The sequence below is a fragment of the Panthera tigris genome, chromosome D2 (genome assembly GCF_018350195.1).
Source record: "Panthera tigris isolate Pti1 chromosome D2, P.tigris_Pti1_mat1.1, whole genome shotgun sequence".
In the NCBI taxonomy this organism is placed as follows: domain Eukaryota; kingdom Metazoa; phylum Chordata; class Mammalia; order Carnivora; family Felidae; genus Panthera; species Panthera tigris.
This window is the reverse complement of record NC_056670.1, coordinates 71,705,727-71,723,175: the sequence shown is the minus strand read 5'-3', so window position 1 is coordinate 71,723,175 and position 17,449 is coordinate 71,705,727. Positions and strand designations below refer to the sequence as shown.

General features: G+C 37.9%; 1 protein-coding gene across 4 annotated transcripts in view; it reads right to left on the bottom strand.

Annotated features, from left to right (window-relative positions):
• ATRNL1 (attractin like 1) overlaps positions 1-17,449 on the bottom strand; it is a 757,637-nt gene that overhangs the window by 100,646 nt on the left and 639,542 nt on the right. For 3 of the 4 annotated variants that reach the window (XM_042960329.1, XM_042960330.1, XM_042960331.1), the window contains exon 28: positions 10,226-10,340. In XM_042960329.1, coding sequence (XP_042816263.1) covers positions 10,226-10,340 — 115 coding nt within the window. Of the gene's footprint in view, positions 1-1,200; positions 1,285-10,225; positions 10,341-17,449 lie in introns of those variants that run through there. The other variant, XM_042960332.1, reaches the window with a different exon arrangement.

Sequence of the window (17,449 nt, the reverse complement as noted above, 5' to 3'; positions counted from 1 at the left end):
CAGAGCGTGAGCAGGGGAGGGGCAGAGAGAGAGGGAGACACAGAATCGGAAGCAGGCTCCAGGCTCCGAGCTGTCAGCACAGAGCCCGACGCGGGGCTCGAACCCACAGACCGCGAGATCGTGACCTGAGCCGAAGTCGGACGCTCAACCGACTGAGCCACCCAGGCGCCCCTGGAATTTTTATCAAAACTTGAATACACTCCTTCCAAATGGATTTGCTAAGGAACCACTGGCCCTTTGAAGTGGTCACCAGAAAAATGTTTATATGAAAAGAAGAAATTCCCAAGGCCCTTGACCCACATTTTCTTAGCATTTTATCAGTCTGCTAGTAAGCAGACATATTTTCTCAAGCCCTTTAATTTTCCTTTTTGGATCTAGGGAATTCATTTCTGTCTGCCATTTCTGGGCCTTGGTGGCAAAAGGTGTGCAATGCTGCTTCCTGGCAACAAGGGGATTATTATTGTTATCTCTTCTTGTCAGGTTTTACACTGTGGCATAATAAACAGGAGGGAGGGCTAAATTTTCTCCCTCCATGGGAGATCCGTAGACCTTGGTTCCAGTCCCCATTGAACTATGAACTAGACAAATCTAAGTCCAATTTCTGAAGTTCCAAAAATTCTAAAATTCTCTGACACTCCGGATTACCCATCTATCCTTACAGGATACACCTTAGCAGGAGGTGACCTTCTGCTAAATTCCCCTACATGTATGTAATAAAGCAGGACTACTTAATTCATGGCCAACTGAAAGTGAAATATCTTACTAATTGGAAGATTAAATCAGCTATCAGTGTAACATGGTGTCAGCCATCATAATACTAGGGGGCTGATTTAGGCTTTAGATTTTATTCATACCCACAAATTCTTATTTCATTTTGTTGCTTTGAAGACGGCTTACTGATTCCAGACAAATCTTGATTTTTTCCCTTTGGCTTTGTAAGTTGATTTGTTGAGTTGCTTACTTTTTTTCTATTTTTCTCTTTGACCACAGTATTTATTTGCCAATCAATTGTAGAAATACCTGAACAGAGTGGCAGGTGAAGAAAAGAAAAAGCAAAGAAAAATATGTTGGCCACTCTTTCAGTGCTGGAGGTCTCATTTTTCATATCCATAAATTCTGAGTTTTCATGTGAGTTTGTTTCTATCCTAAAAGTGTTTGAATTAACTTCTAGAGGGAGTGTTTTACTCACTTTACAGTATTTTTAATTAGCCATGTTCACTATTCTTCAAGTTTCTTGTCCTATTCTTTTTTCTTTGTTGCCTTGGCACATTAGTCAACTTCTCTCTGTTAACGATGGCACAAAGAAAAAAATTAAAATCTCAAATGGAAGGATCGTGGCCATGTCACTTCACAGAGACACTAGGCAGTGAAAGAAAAAGCTTATACTATCCCAAAAAGGACAGAGCTAATGGTATTTGACCATAACCACCCCCACTCCTCACTATCCACATGGAAAAAAAAATTTGGGAAGAACCTTATGGTGTGAGATTTTCTGGTTTTAAATTCTGGCTTGCGGCACCTGGGTGGCTCAGTGGGTTAAGTGTCCAACTCTTGATTTTGCCTCAGGTCATGATCTCATGTGGGGATCGCATTGGGCTCTGCACTGACAGCACCGAGGGATTCTCTGTCTCCCTCCTTCTCTGCCCCTCCCCTGCTCATGCTCACCCTCCCTCCCTCCCTCTCAAAAATAAATAAATAAACATTAAAAAACTAAATTCTGGCTCAATAAGTTATTGGCTATGTGGTTGTAGGAAGGTGACTTAACTTCCCCCTGCCCCATAGGTTTATTTTTCTCATCTTTGAAAGAAAAGTGATGATATACTTTACTGGGTGATGATAATTCAAAGAATCGTAATGAACATAGAACAGATTCAAAACAAATGGTACGTGTTAATAATAACACCTACAACAGCAATTGATACTTTTTATTTTCCATATACATTTTGTAAGGTTATGTGTCCTAACTATAATATGTAGACAATATTCTATAAGATTCAGAGTTCTTTTTCTGGTCATAAAGGGTGGAACCTAGTTGTGCTCTTTTAAGCTTAAATAAAATGTAAAAATTATTACACAAGAAAGAAATCAACATTCAAATAATAAAAATAGAATAAGTTTATGATAGGTTTAGTATATGCTACATTGGAAATATAAATTGCCTTATTTTTTGTATCATTTTCCCTAATATTCGGATTTTCCTTGAAACTTAAATCTAAGCAAATAAGTTTTAATATATATTTTTCTTTTTTAAGTTTATTTATTTTGAGAGAGAGAGAGAGAGAGAGAGAGAGAGCGAGCCACCCAGGTGCCTCAAAAGATATTTTCCATCAAAGGTACAATGCTGAGCTTGATTTTAGTCTCTAAGACATGTACTTGAATCCTACATGAATCATAAATACATAAAATCCAGTCTATCAAAAATTATGGGCCTGAAAGTAAAATTATAACCAGTAAATTTTACATTTGTAGCACATATATATATATATATATATATATATATATACACACACACATATACATATACATATATACATATACACATATACACATATACATATATATATACATATATATATATATATATATATATATATATATATATTCTCCACATTTTTTTGGTGAAGTTCTATCATTTAAAGGTAATTAAATTTTATTAATCAGTTAAGTATTTATCAAGCAACTACTAAGTACCAAGAACTTATTAGCTGCTGGGGATTCAAAGACAAAATAAGACATAGCCCCTGCCCACAGAGAGCTTACTACCTGGGGAGAAAGTGAAGAAAAGTTCACAACACCCTAGTGACACCCACTAGGAGGCAGTGAAGAACTGAACCAGGAAATTCCAAGGGATTTCAAGGAGAGTGATGTCATGTTTGCATGGAGGGAACCAAAGTCTTCGTGGTAGAGGAACTGGCTTTCTGAACTGGGTTTTGGAAACTGGCAGCTGAGCAGGAGAGGGCATTTCAAGCACAAGGAACAACGGTGAGTGGGACGGACAACACACACGCTCACGGAATCATAGGGAGAAACATACACGTGGAATTCCAAGCCGGGCAAAAATCATGAAGACATACCATGTGGTCATCTCCCTTATTTTACAGATGGGAAAACAGAGGGTCCAAGAAGTTAAAAATGACAACTCAAGGGCCCCCGGCTCGCCGGTGGGGCTGTGCAGCTAGGCTCTGGCAAGGTGGAGGAGGACCTCACACCCCAGGGTAAATGTCTGGACTCACTTGAACAGGCAATGAAAAGTCGGCAAAGGTTTACAAGGAAGACGGTGATGTGATTAGAATCGTGCTCTCTTTTGGCAGGAGTCCAGTGAGAGGCGCCAGTGCCCAGAAGAAAACTGGAGACAGGAAGAACGGCCAGAAGGAGACGGATGTTCTATCTGCCACAGGGGCAAAATCTAAAAGAGCTTCATGATTATTTGGATGTAAAATGGGAGAAAGAGACAAGAAGGAAAGCAACTCTGGGATTTCAAACTTGAGCCACTCTGAAGCAACGAACTTCACAGTAACAGTGGGGGAGTAGGTGGTGGTAACAGGGAGAGGGGGAAGGGGGAGAGCAGCAGATTCAGGTTGCGATGCTAGTGTTCAACAGGTGAGCAGTGTTGGCTGGAGACCCAGGGTCGGTCAGGAATTAGCTCCCCTGGGAGTGACGAGGGCACAACCCTCGAGGGACAGGATGGAGCCGGATGAGAAGTTGGCTAAAGGATCAAACCTGGGGGATGCCCACCTATATTTAGAAGCAGATGAGGCAGACCAAGAACAGAGGGGTGCTCTACGTCCATTATCTGTAAGTAAATTCTACGTGGGTACCTGAGATAGGCCGCAGAACACCAGTGGGGAGCGTTTCCAGAAGCTGAGGAGGCAAGGTGGGGACTATTCAGCTGTCGAGCAGGACAGAGACATGGCGGCATGAGAACCGAGGAAAGAGCATCTGAATGATCACCATTTTGTTACTCCCTTACAATGACATTAAGCTTAGCAACTGTAGATCAGTATTATTTCAACTCTCTTTCACAGCACTGTCTCCTGGTCCATAGCACCTAACACAATTTGTAATTATGGATTCATTGGCATGATTGTGTATTTCACATTTATCTCCATATAGGCTGTAACCTTTATGGGGACAGAAATTCTGTTTGGTTCACTACCATAAACCCAGTGCCTGGCATGTAGCAGATACTTCTAAATATTCTCAAATGAATAGAAGATAAAATTATTTCCTATTATTGATTTGTGGGCCTTTTTAAAAACAGGTATGTTTTTGACCCAGAGTCATATTTATTAACAATAATCTCAGATGTTTAGCTGTTGCCTGGGCTCTCTGTCTAATTTTATAGTTTATTTTGCGATGCAATACCCATTTTTCTGTTTTCTTCTTTACGAAGATATATATGGTGGATATACATAATACTTGGATTTGAGGTTAAAAGGTAACTACCACGATTTTTTTTTTATAATGAAGTCTTGATATGGCTCAGTAGTTTTATTTCCTTTTCCAGCCACCAATACCAGAGAGAGTGCTAACATTAGATCAGCAGGTGTGTTTCTACAAGTGTGAAGATACACTGGCAAAGTTATGGAAGGAAAACAGAGAGGCTTAAGGAACAGGAAAACCCAGAGGCCTTTGGAAAATGTGAATGAGCTTTAAAAACTGGCTTCAGAGGAAAGAGTACCACACTGAGAACCTGCAGACCTGCAGTCTGTTCCCAAACCATCTCTGGGAAGGTAGACGACCTTCTGCCTCTCACTGGTGCTGTGACATCCCTTTTGCTTACTTCTACAGTGGGGCGATAGGAACTATCTCCATCTTCCAAACATGCTGAGAAGACTGAAAACTAGCCTTCATTAATAACACTATTAAGATATTTTTAAAATTTAAGAATCAGAGAGAATTCTTTTAGTCACTAACCAGAAATATATAGAAATATAGTTTCTTCACTGGTCCTGAGCAGCTGGAAAGGTAAGTTAAGGTACACGTTATCTGCCCTTCCTACACCAAGCTGGTAGACTTAGCATAATCTGTAGTAGAATTTTATAAGAGGATCGGTGTGGGATGCATCCTAGGAATTTACCTCCACGCCATCATTTTATACACAGGAAAATAGGACCCGGAGACTACTACAAAATTTGCCCACGGACACACAGCTAGTCGGTGGCAGAGTTGGATCTAGATCTCAGGACTTGCGACTCAAGTCCATAGCTCACATATACGAGCTGAAGTTTTTTTCCGTTAATGGCAAGCCCCTCACTGCTATCACATACACTGAATCACAACAATTTGGCATGGTATGCACATCGCTGCACTTTACAAAGTTCTGGAGTTAAATCACCAAGAAAGAGAAATCTATCCTTCTTCTCTCCTTAAGCTCAATGCTTATAGAACCTGCCAGGTCCTTTCTCTTCAACTCTGTATATAAAGCTTTTCAGGAAAAGGAATCTCTGGAGTACTCTTGTATGACTGTCCAGAGAAGCACTGTGATGAGGGAGAGTCCCCCATGCTGAGGATGCACATGGTCCTGGATGTGAGTTCTGGCTCATTCTCTCACTAGATGTAGGACCCAGGACTAGTCATTTGATCTCTTTTGAGTTTCAAGGTTTTTTTGTTTTTTTTTTTTGTTTTTTTGTTTTTTTGTCTGTAAAAGTGGGATAATAATAGCTATTTTTCAGAATCATTAAGAGGGTTAAACTAATGACTGTATGGAAAGCACCTGATATAATGCTCAGAACTACTAGTTTGCTTTCTTCTACCTCTTTTTATTTTTATTTTTAATGTTTATTTATTTTGAGAGAGAGAGAGAGCACAAGTAGGGGAGGGGCGGAGACAGAGAAGAAGAGGGAGAATCCCGAGCAGGCTCTGTGCTGTCAGCACGGAGCCCAATGTGAGGCTCAATCCCACAAACTGTGAGCTCATGACCTGAGCTGAAATCAAGAGTTGGACACTTAAATGACTGAGCCACCCAGGTGCCCCGACCTACCTCTTTTTCATTCAATTAAACCAAGGTCTCTTTTTGTCATCATTACCCATGGCACTGTGAGTTGACTATCATTTTAAACATTATACAATATTTCTAGATTTTTCAAAATAATCTGGTCATCCTGCCAAAAGTTCTAAGCCTAAAGAAAAAAAAATCAAAACCTTAGACGTTGCACTGTCTTCTTTTTGGTAATGCTAGCCTCCATCAAATATGAGGCAAGTTCAGGGCAAAATTCTACTTTGAGTTGAAACACATAGCTCCTTTTTGGCAGTGGACATCTGTGCCCCTGAGATTTCTTAATCCAGTGAGAAGAGTTAATCTGCTTGTTATTAGTGAGAATCCATAAACGATGAAATCCATAATCTCCCATCACAAAGTGATGGCAATCATTATCACTTTCAATTTATGCTTTTGAAGAGCTGTATTTACTTTGTCCACATTTCATCTTAATGTGACTCCAAAACTCCTGGGGACCTTGCTGTGTCCCAGGTGACTGGAGTCATGCTTGGTTGTTCAGTGTCATGCAGCATTTACCTGATGTGCCCTGTTTTCATGGGGATGTCAGTGTTTCAACCTCTACTGATGACACTGTGCAAATGTCAACCCCAGAAATCCCACGTGAACCCAAAGAGTGTGGCATGGTTGGCAGCAGTCTCTCTCACACACACACAAAATACAGTCATGAAGCAGCAGGTTTACGGGGGTGGGGGAGCTGGGAACCTAATTAGTCCAGCTCCAGGAATGCCAAAAAGCCTATTTAATATGTTTTGCTTTTACTCTTCTAAGCCACCAAGAGGGAGAATTGCTCACAAACACCTAAATTCATTACATTAAAAAATATTTAGTACATGGGGTAAGCTGAAGGATGAATCTGCAGTTTTCCTTTTGACCGCTGTTACGATGAAAGCCATGGAAAGGACCTCACACATTTTAGATACTTATTACTTGCTAGGAATTACTGACACGCTTTCTGGTGGAAGGAGAATAAAGTCCAACGATAATGCCATATGCTAAAAAAAATTACTAGCTGCTACTTTAAAGAGATGGCTAAAACCTAGCACCTGTGTGTTTCTGAATCATTTATTTGTCAGTACTGAAGTTCAGTTTCGGGGAGAAAACCACCATGCTCCTGGGATGCCTCCACCATCTCCTTGTCCCCAAACTTATCCTTGTCTTAAGTGCCTTTATTCTTGGTAAGGAAGAGTGCATTATGAAAAGTGTCACTCAACATTTCAAAAGCTACATTTCAAAAGGGGCTGGTCAAACATTTTGAGAATGTGCTAAGTACTGCAAGAGAACTTAAAATCTAATGAGTAAGACTAATTAATCATTGAATACATTTGCTAATATTTGGAGACATAAATCTCCCAATAGCCAGGGGAAGGCTCCCGGCGCCCTGTCCTTCACATAGTGGGGATGGGTCGGGAGTCTGTCCATAAAGCTCCCCCTCTACCACTATTCTCGTCAAAGGTATGTACGAACTGCTTTCCACGTGTGCGGCACTGTGACCAGCACGGGCACATAGATGGACTTTCTGTAAAGATATGAGATAAGCCCAACTCTCGGAATGAGATAACCAACGTCACCATTTCCTTTCCAAGAGCCGATATGGTTCCCCAAAAATCATTGGCATGCACATCCTCTCAAATATTGGATTATATTTTGTTACATTTTAATTGGCTGTGTACACACCAAGTATCTTGATGAAGAGCGAAAAAAATAAATAATTTAGTTTGTATATTGGTATCGGTATTTGCTTTGTTCAGGGAAAACTGAGATGTGAACATTAGAAAACCCTCTACAGACACTGACTGTGTTTTTTTTTTAGGGGGGAGGGGTTTGTTTTGCTTGTTTGGTTGGTCGGTTGGTTGCAGTGAAGTCAGGAGTTTTTATTTTAGTTTCCCAACATCTTACCATAAAAACTTTCAAACCTATAGCAAAGTGGAAAGAGAGAATTTTAACAACTGCATTCCCACCACCTAGATTCTACCATTCACATTTACTTTCCTTGCTTTATAATGTATCTGTCCATCTACCCATCCTACTACCCACTCATCAATACTATGTTTTTGATGCATTTCAAAGTAGACTGCAGAGACAGCAGAGAATACTGTATTTTGAAGTAGACTCAGAGTATACCTACTCTTATAAAAATAGCTGGAAAACATTTGTTAGCTTTTTTTTTTTAAACAAAGAACAAATGCATCCTGAATTATGCACACAGATACCCAACATAGCTCAAACTACAGGCTCTGTAAAAAGTATGGTAAGTTAACTCAAGGTTTTGTCTACTGACTGGTTTCAACTCTGCAGACATTTTTAGTACTCCTCAAATGTTGGGCTCTGTGAAGACATGGGCTGTGGATTATAGAGAAATAAGTTCTCTGCTAACAGATCATCAGGGAAAATTACCTAGAAGGTTAGCAATAAGTATGTTTTGGTTCTTTAGCTTTATACTCTAGTAGTTTCCTAATTATTCCTTGAATGTAGAAATAAAGAGATTTCTATATCTCAATTCCTTCATTTACAAAGTGTGTTTTATACATATTGCATGGGCTTGTCCTGAGGATCAAATGTGAAAAATAAGAAAATACTTTGTAAAGAGTAGAGAACTATGCACATCTAAAATGGCATTAGCGTTAGTAATCATAACGCATCGTAACAGAACACAGCTAAGGAAATGGCCCACACTGCTACCTGGTTCTTTCACATCAATCAAAAAGATCTCAAAGGTTAAAAGGACAGAGTATTGGCAGTTGCCTTCACTCTGCCCATCAGTACGTCATCTTGTCAAGGATTTAGAAGAACCTTGGTGTATATCACACGAACTTGTTTTCATTAGCAAAGTGTTTGTTTTGGAAATCATCCCAGCCTTAAAACAATGCTTCCATTAGCTGGGCATGGTACCTATAATTATTCATCTTATCTGACCAGTGCCAAACTATTCTTCCTGCATCCCATTTACATTTACCATGGCGGTTCTGAAAGAAGTGCAAGACGTTCCCTTGGTGTATGACAAAGTACAGAGCATGCTTATTTCTTTCAATGAACATCTACAAATAAGCTTTGGGTGAAAATCCCTGCAACAAGGTATCATCAGATGCCACAAACGACAATGCTAGAGGTGATGGAAACCCTCTGTCCCCACATGGGAAAATTCTGTTACATGAACATCTGAAGTTTACAGGGTATAAAGTAGTGTAGCTTCCATTTTTGTGCCAGGGTGGATACAAATCAAGAAAGGAGCAAGGTCAAAGCTAGCTAGGGAACCAAGAAAAGAAAAAATAAGCAGGGCGGTGAGTTCAACATCAATTACTGTTATTGAGACCTTGCCAGATCTCTGGCACTTTATACTTCAGGGGAATTGAAAAGAAAGACTGATTTGAAATTACCTTAACCCTCAAAAAGCATCCATTTCCTAAGTGTTGGAGAGAGCAAATAATCAGGAGATTGAAAAACTTCACATTGTAAGTAAATGGAATAGAATATGTAAAAAGAGAGAAATAGCACGGTTTGTTATTTAATCACAAGTTACACTCAACATTCTGCATATTTACAATACGGACAACATCACAGCGAAGAGAAGAACTCCCAGAGGACACATACAGTTACCCCCATTTTCAAAATATGCTTTTCATGTAAGAAAAGGAGATTCAGAAGCAAAGGCTGACTGTGCCATCGGATGGGGAGGATTCCCTGGCCCATGAGCTCCAGCTGTCTGGTGCTGATAACAAGGACACATATTCATTGTATGTGATATGAAGCTAGCACCCTCCGACATGGCTACACATTCCAAACATGCAAGTACTTCCTTAATTTGGTTCCATATTTATGAAGCAAACTTCTAATCATGTTTATAACTTTGTATCCTATATGACACACATACTGGGAAAAAAGAAGCTGCCCCGAAGTCAAAAATTTGTTTGCCATGCTAATGAGATTTCTCACTGTAGTTACAACAACAAATTGGGGTGTGTGTGTGTGAACACACATATCCGTGTATATTACACACGAACATACACATGTATTTTACACGTATTTTTAAGAGAAATCCTGGCAAATCTGAATTTATAGCAATGTAGATTTCTAGATCTTTTGGAAAAGTTTGTATTCTAATAAATTCGGCCATGCTTTAAATTAGAACCACGTAAATATCCTCACTGTGCTATGTGGTAGTATTGTTTATTTCTTCTGTTTAGTCCGCATGTTTTGCTCAATTGCTGGTGGTTCCACTCATCTTACCTGACTGTCCAGGAGGAGGGGCACCTGATGATCCTCGCGGCAGACAAAGAAACACAGTCAGAACAGCAGCTCTGTTCCCAGCACACGGTTCAATGGCTATCGGTTTAGGTGCCCCCTGAAAAAGAAAACAGAATTTTAAACTTGCCTAATTGATAGAACATTGCTGTTTTACTTTTCTCCTACCTCTATTTCAGTGTTTTAAACTGTACCCTCCTAGTGGATGGGGATATACAGTGTCTCATTTTTTAATAGTTCAACTGAATATTTTATTGTAGTAATACCTAGTGTTTTCATAGCAGTGGTCATTAGCAGTTAGAGGGTATTTTTTCTTGGGAGGAGGTTAAATATTGGTGCATATTTTTGAAAAGTATTCTTTATTCTATTTTTAGCATGTTATTTTTATTTACTTTTTTTTTTTTTGAGAGAGAGAGAGAGAGCGTGTGCACAAGCAGGGGAGGGACAGAGGAAGGTGGGGGGAGAAATTAGGAGTTGGATGTTTAACCGACTGAGCCACACAGGCTCCTCTGTTTTTTGTTTTTTGTTTTAATTTAATAGACTTCAAAAAAATTTTTTTTAATGTTTTTACTTATTTTTGAAGGAGAGAGAATGACAGAGCATGAGCCAGGGAGGAGCAGAGACAGAGGGAGACACAGAATCTGAAGCAGGCTCCAGGCTCTAAGCTGTCAGCACACAGCCCCATGCGGGGCTTGAACTCACAAACTGTGAGATCATGACCTGAGCTGAAGCCATACGCTTAACCCACTGAGCCACCCAGGTGCCCCTAATAGACTTTATTATTTAGAGCAGTTCTAGGTTTGCAGTAAAAGTGAGAGGAAGATACAAGATTTCCCATATACACCTTGCCCTAACATATGCATAGCCTCCCCATCATCAACAGCCCCCACCCGAATGGTATATTTGCTATAACTTATGAACCTACATTGACACATCATACTCACCAGGGGTCTATAGTTTATATTAGGGTTTACTGTTGTGTTAGACCATAGTCCAGGAGTCTGACATGTATCCGCCATTATGGTATCATACAGAGTATATTCACTGCCTAAAAATCCTCTGTCCTCTACATATTCATCCCTTCCTCTCTACTCCAAACCCTGGAAACCACTGATCTTTTTACTGTATCCATAGTTTTGCCTCTCCCAGAATGTCATATGGTTCAAATCATATCGAATTTAGCCTTTTCAGGTTGACTTCTTTCACGTGGGAATATGCATGTTAAGGTTCTTCCATGTATTTTCATGCCTTGGTAGCTCATACCTTTTCAGTGTCAAATAACATTTCATTGTCTGGATATACTACAGTTTATTTATTCATTTGCCTTCTGAAGGACATCTTGGCTGCTTCCAAATTTCCGAAAATAAAAATTAGGCTACTATAAACATCCACGTGGAGGCTTTTGTGTGAACATAAGTTTTCATCTCCACTGGGTAAATATCAAGGAGTGTGATTGCTGGATCAACTAATAGGAACATGATCATTAGTTCTTTAAGAAACCATCAACTATCTTCCAAAGTGACTGCACCATTTTGTATTATCACCAACAGTGAATAAGAGCTCCTCTGGTTCTATATTTTCACCAGCATTTGGTGGTGTCAGTGTTCTGGATTTTGGCTATTCTAATGGGTGTGCTGTGGCATCTTGTGGCTTTAATTTGAATTTTTTCTGATAATATATGATATGAAACATCTTTTCATATTCTTATTTGCTATCTATATATCTCCTTTGGCGAGGCATCTGTTAAGGTCTTCACACATTTTTAATTGGGTTATTTGTTTCTTTTTATTGAATGTTAAGAGTTCTTGATATACTTTAGAAATAGACCTTTATCAGATGTCTCTTTTGCAAATATTTTCTTCCAGTCTGTAGTTTATCTTTCCATTCTCTTGATATTATCTTCTGAAGAGCAGAAGTTTTTTACTTTGATGAATTCCAGCTCAGTAATTATTTCTATCACAGACTGTGATTTTGGTGTTGTATCTAAAACGTCATCGTCATATCCCAGGTCATCCAGATTTCCTTCTATGTTATCGTTTAGGACTTTTATAGCTTTGCAATTTACATTTAGGTGTATGATCCATTTGGAGTTAACTTCTGTGAAGGGTATAAGGTATGTGTCTATTTTCAATTTGTTTTTCTTTTTGCATGTGGATGTCCAGTTGTTCTAGAACCATTTGATCAAAAGGCTATCTTTACTTCCTTGCATTGCATTTGCTCCTTTGATAAAGATCAATTGACTATATTTATGTGGGTCTATTTCTGGATCCTCTTCTGTTCCATTGATCTAATTGCCTCTTCTTTCACCAATACTATACTGTTTTGATTACTGTAGGTTTATTGTAAGTCTTGAAGTTGGATAGTGTCAGTCTTCTAACTTCAATACTATTTGGCTATTCTGGGTATTTTCCTTCTCCATATAAAATTTGGAGTCAGTCTGTATATATTCACAAAATAACCTGCTGGCATTTTGATTGGGATTGCTTTGAATCTACAGATTAGGTTGGGGAGAACTGCCATCTTGGCAATATCGATTATTCATATCCACGAACACAGAATATCTTTACTTTTATTTAGCTTTTTTATTATTTTGTTCATTAGAGTTCTGTAGTCTTCCTCATGCAGATCTTATATGTATTTTGTTAGATTTATATCTAAGTATTTCATTTTGAGAGGCAGTAGTATAAATGCTACTGTCTCTTTAATTTTAAAGTCTATTTGTTCACTACTGGTATGTAGGCAAGGAAGTGACATGTATATTAACCTTGTATTTTGCAACCTTGTTATAATTGCTTATCATTCCAGGAGTGTTTTTGTTGATTCTTTTGGATTTTCTACATAGGCAATCATGTCATATGAGAATAAAGACAGCTTCATTTCTTTCTCCTCCATATGTATACCTTTAATTTCCTTTTCTTATCATATTGCTTTAGCTACAGCTTCCAGTACAATGTTGAAAAGGAGTGGTGAGAAGGGGACATCCTTGCCTTGTACTTGATCTTAGTGGGAATGCTTCAAGTTTCTCACCATTAAGCATGATGTTAGCTGTATGTTTTTTGTAGATATTCTTCATCAAGTTGAGGAAGCTACCCTCTATTCTTAGTTTACTGAGTTATTATAGTTCAGATAGGCTAAATGCTTGATTATTTCCCCTTATTTATTAATTTTCAGAATAAGTACTTGTTAGCATTCTCCAAACATGACAATTTATATTATAATTATAAATTTATAACTTTTAACATTTCTGATGTGTTTCAATTGATAGCAGTTACAATTTTGTCATTACTAGTTTTGTTAATTGTTCAAATTGTACTATCTTTGAACAATGAGAATGTCTTCAAATTGGTTCCTGAGTTCTTCTGACATGACCACAAATGCCTTTGATAGCTTCCCTGTCTTTTACCTGTCCCAGACCTGCAGTCAGACGTTTGTCTAAGGAACCTTGCTGGGAAATGGTATTAATCCCAGACAAAAGAGGTCTCTATTGCTACTGGGTTGGTTATTGTTCTAGGAAGTTTTGGGCAATAGAGCTCAGGGTCAAAAACTGGGTTCCCAAAGAAGCAGATTCCCTGGGAGACAGAGTTAAGAAGCAGAGGTTCTTATGGTTGAAAAAAAAAGGTGGAAGGAAAAGGAAGGAAGCCTCATTAGACAGAGGGAAAAGGCTGAACTGAGATGCAGGCCCAGGAGGAGACCTGGAGCTAGAATCTTTCAACAACTGGGTTGGGCCAAGTGGGCCAGGCCTTTATACCCCCCCCCCCTTCAAAGATTAGTTACTACTTATCATTGCCCCATGATCATGACCTTGGACAAGGTGTTTCTCTGTGTCACGGTAATCCCAGAAAGGACTGACAGCTGAAGACATCCAACAGAATTCCCAGAAGCTGGGCATCATGTCTTCAGTGAAGGTGGATTTGTGTAAAATATCAATGCGCCCTCCAGACTCAGAAATTTTTTTAAAGAGGAAAGATATACCATGGATTCATAATGAAACTGCCAATTCAAATTTAATCTGTTTTATTTAAACTTCTTTGAGTGTTTGTATCTCTTTTCTTTTATGTCGGAAATCTTGGTATCTAATAATATTGGTAATTACTTTTATGCTACAATACAATTTAAATATAGGATTATATATTACATCTGACAATACAATTAATTAAAATTGACTTCTCTGTAGATTTTATTTATTTATTTTGTCTTAAGTGCATATATGCCACATCTCACTAAGGACATACAGTCAAATACTGCATGTTTCAAATCACTTGAAATAGGTCCTCTCTGTGTGGTTTTGCCACTGATTCCATCCCAACTTAGGTAAGTTTGTGAATTCAGAAGCCGAGTTTGGTGGGATTGCCCCCCTTTCCATTTTTATTTAATATTGCTTTATACTTTTAAGACATTGATATGGTTCCAGGTTAGATCTGGAAAATAAAATACACTTAGAGAGGTCTACTATCTGCTCTCATTCCCATCATGCTGTTCCCTTTTTAGCAAGTGAGTTTTTGTGTGCATGTAAGTTCTCAAATCCTTGGAGTGTATATCAAGGAGTATGACCGCTGGATTGCATGGTGCCATGTTTCATTTTAACACCCAATCCTGGCACGAAAGAGATGTGCTGTAGGCCTACATTTGAATAAATAAATGCACTTCACTCCATTTGACAGGTAGTCTGTGAGCCACCAAGTTATGCAATTTTTGTTGCTTTCTCACAGTTGTTTCCTGTCACCAATGATGTACTATACCACACAGTTTGTCTAATTAAATTATCACAATCCAAAATGTTTTCTTGGCACATCTTTAATATCACTTCAGTGAAATATGTATGTCATAATCACCAGCTGATGCACTTGTATAAATAATATAACCTTAAAGATAGAGTAAATGAATCTATAATGATTATAGTAGTAATAGCTAGTATTGTATTAAGTACTTACTATGGATTAAGTATTCAAAGTTCTTTACACATATCAACTTGTTTAAATCTGACAACTGTGTAAGATGAGAACGCTGACGCAAGGCGAAAAACACTTGCTCAAGTGTATGTAACCAGGAAGTAGCAGGGCTGAGATTTATATTCAGGCAGGCTGCCTCCTGAGTCCATCATTTGAACCACACAGTGTAGTTTATCATATGTGCGCCATGTACAAACATGTACCCACACACGTGTGTGTACACACACGTGCAAGCACACACATATGTGAACACACATACTCCGTGCACACACGTCCAGTGGACACAAGCATGCACGAAGAATTCGGGTTTAAATACAATGTCACCTTTTAAACAGTGAGAATACCATTTTAGCATGGCAAAGGTGAGTTTGGCCATTTCACTGAAAAGAAAATGACAGATGAGACCCTGCTGATATGTCAAAGCAACATCTATGCATAAAGGCAAAATTAGATAGAAGAAAAAAAGTACCACTGGTTTAATTATTAGAACAAGTGATTTGTTTAGTTTTTGTTGATCACATTTGAAATCTTCAGAAGAAATACAGACATTCACCAAGAATATTTTAGAATACTGCCGTTTTCAGAAAGTTTAACGAGGCATTAAAGATAAAATATGTCCCCTTTCATGTAAAACTTAGACTGAAATTTCTGGTGACAACAGTTTTATGTGGTTATAAAGGATTTCTCCTTTATAGCAACATAAATCTCATGTTTTAAAATTATCCTCATACAGATACATTTTGGGAGGTTTCAATATAAAGGTGAAAGTGGTCCTGATGGAAGAAGTAAAGGGCATAAAAATCTTCCAGGAATATGCTGTAAGCCATGTTGCAATACTTGTATCAAGTTGCATGATCTACGCTTTTACAGTTTAAAGCTTACATTTAATTTAACAGACTTATTTTTGAAAATGTTAAGTCAAAATCAGCATAAGTACATAGATATTCTCCAATGATGCAAATATTTAGAGAATAGGCTTGTCATATTCCAAGGCTAACAGAAAAATACTATGAATGTTTTGAGCCATATTTCCAGGCTTCTGAAATTTATTCTAATTTAATAAATGCAAAGTATATGTAAAGGTCAATTGGTTAAAATATACTAAGAGGAAAAAAATGAATTCAGGTTTAAATAATGGGGACAGATCAGAAATATTAAAATCCCCTTTAACATACACCCCTTTAATATACCTAAGAAATAATTTATCCTTTTCTACCATCAGGCAAGGCTTTCTTTTTTGTTTTGTTTTTAAGGTCTCAATGCAATAATTGGAACTATTCAAAATATCCAAATTTATGTTAAAATACTGTATTAAAAATATTAGAAGAAAAAAATTTTATGATTACAACAAGATAAAACAACAAACAAAAATAGTTGAGAAACAGTGGCTCTTGGTTTAGGGCATTTAGAAAAACAAGAAACAATTTGAGAGCACATCAATTGATTGTGTTGTCAGGCTACTTTTATACTGGAAGAAAAGGTTGAACCATCAAGCGCTAATGTGAAATGCACCAACTGGGAGAAGAATTAGTAAAAAATAAATTTCAGGTGGAAAATGGCTTAATTATTTAACATCAGAGACTCAGCAACAAATAGTGTAGTAAAATATCTTGACCACGGAAAAGGAATTCTGCTTGTATGAAAAGCCTCTTGTGTAAAAGTGTCCTTATAATAATTCCCCACTCTTAATTCTCCTAGTGTTGTAGAGAAAACAGTCAGAAATTTCTTTATATTGATAAACTACATTAAAAGAGCTTATAATTCTATTTGCAAATCAAATTGGCTTACAGCTTTTTATTTCTGGCCACAACATTTTCATAAAAGGATAGCAGCAAAAAAACATTAATTATTCATTATATTAAAAATATTAGTGATTAGCACAGCTCTTTGAGACTTCCGCCAAGAATTCACATATCTCCAAAGAATTTGTGACAAATCTCACTCTCAATAAAGAATTTTAAAGGAAAAAACCGCCTTATAGCACTTGAATTTTGCAACAGAAATTAGCAAAACACCACAAATGATATTTCTGATACCTTGAGGTTTGCCAGTTGTTTAGCGATAGATACATAACCATGAATCAAAATCATTTCACAATGACATAACATGTTTACTGAACTGTGTAATTTATCATGCATTTTCCATGGCTGCCTTTGAAAAAGATAAGGCATGGGTTTGCTTGCCCATAGCACTCAGACACTGTGATTTACTTCCAGACATTTTCATATTTGTTGTACCGCAAGAAGCTGGTTTTAGACCG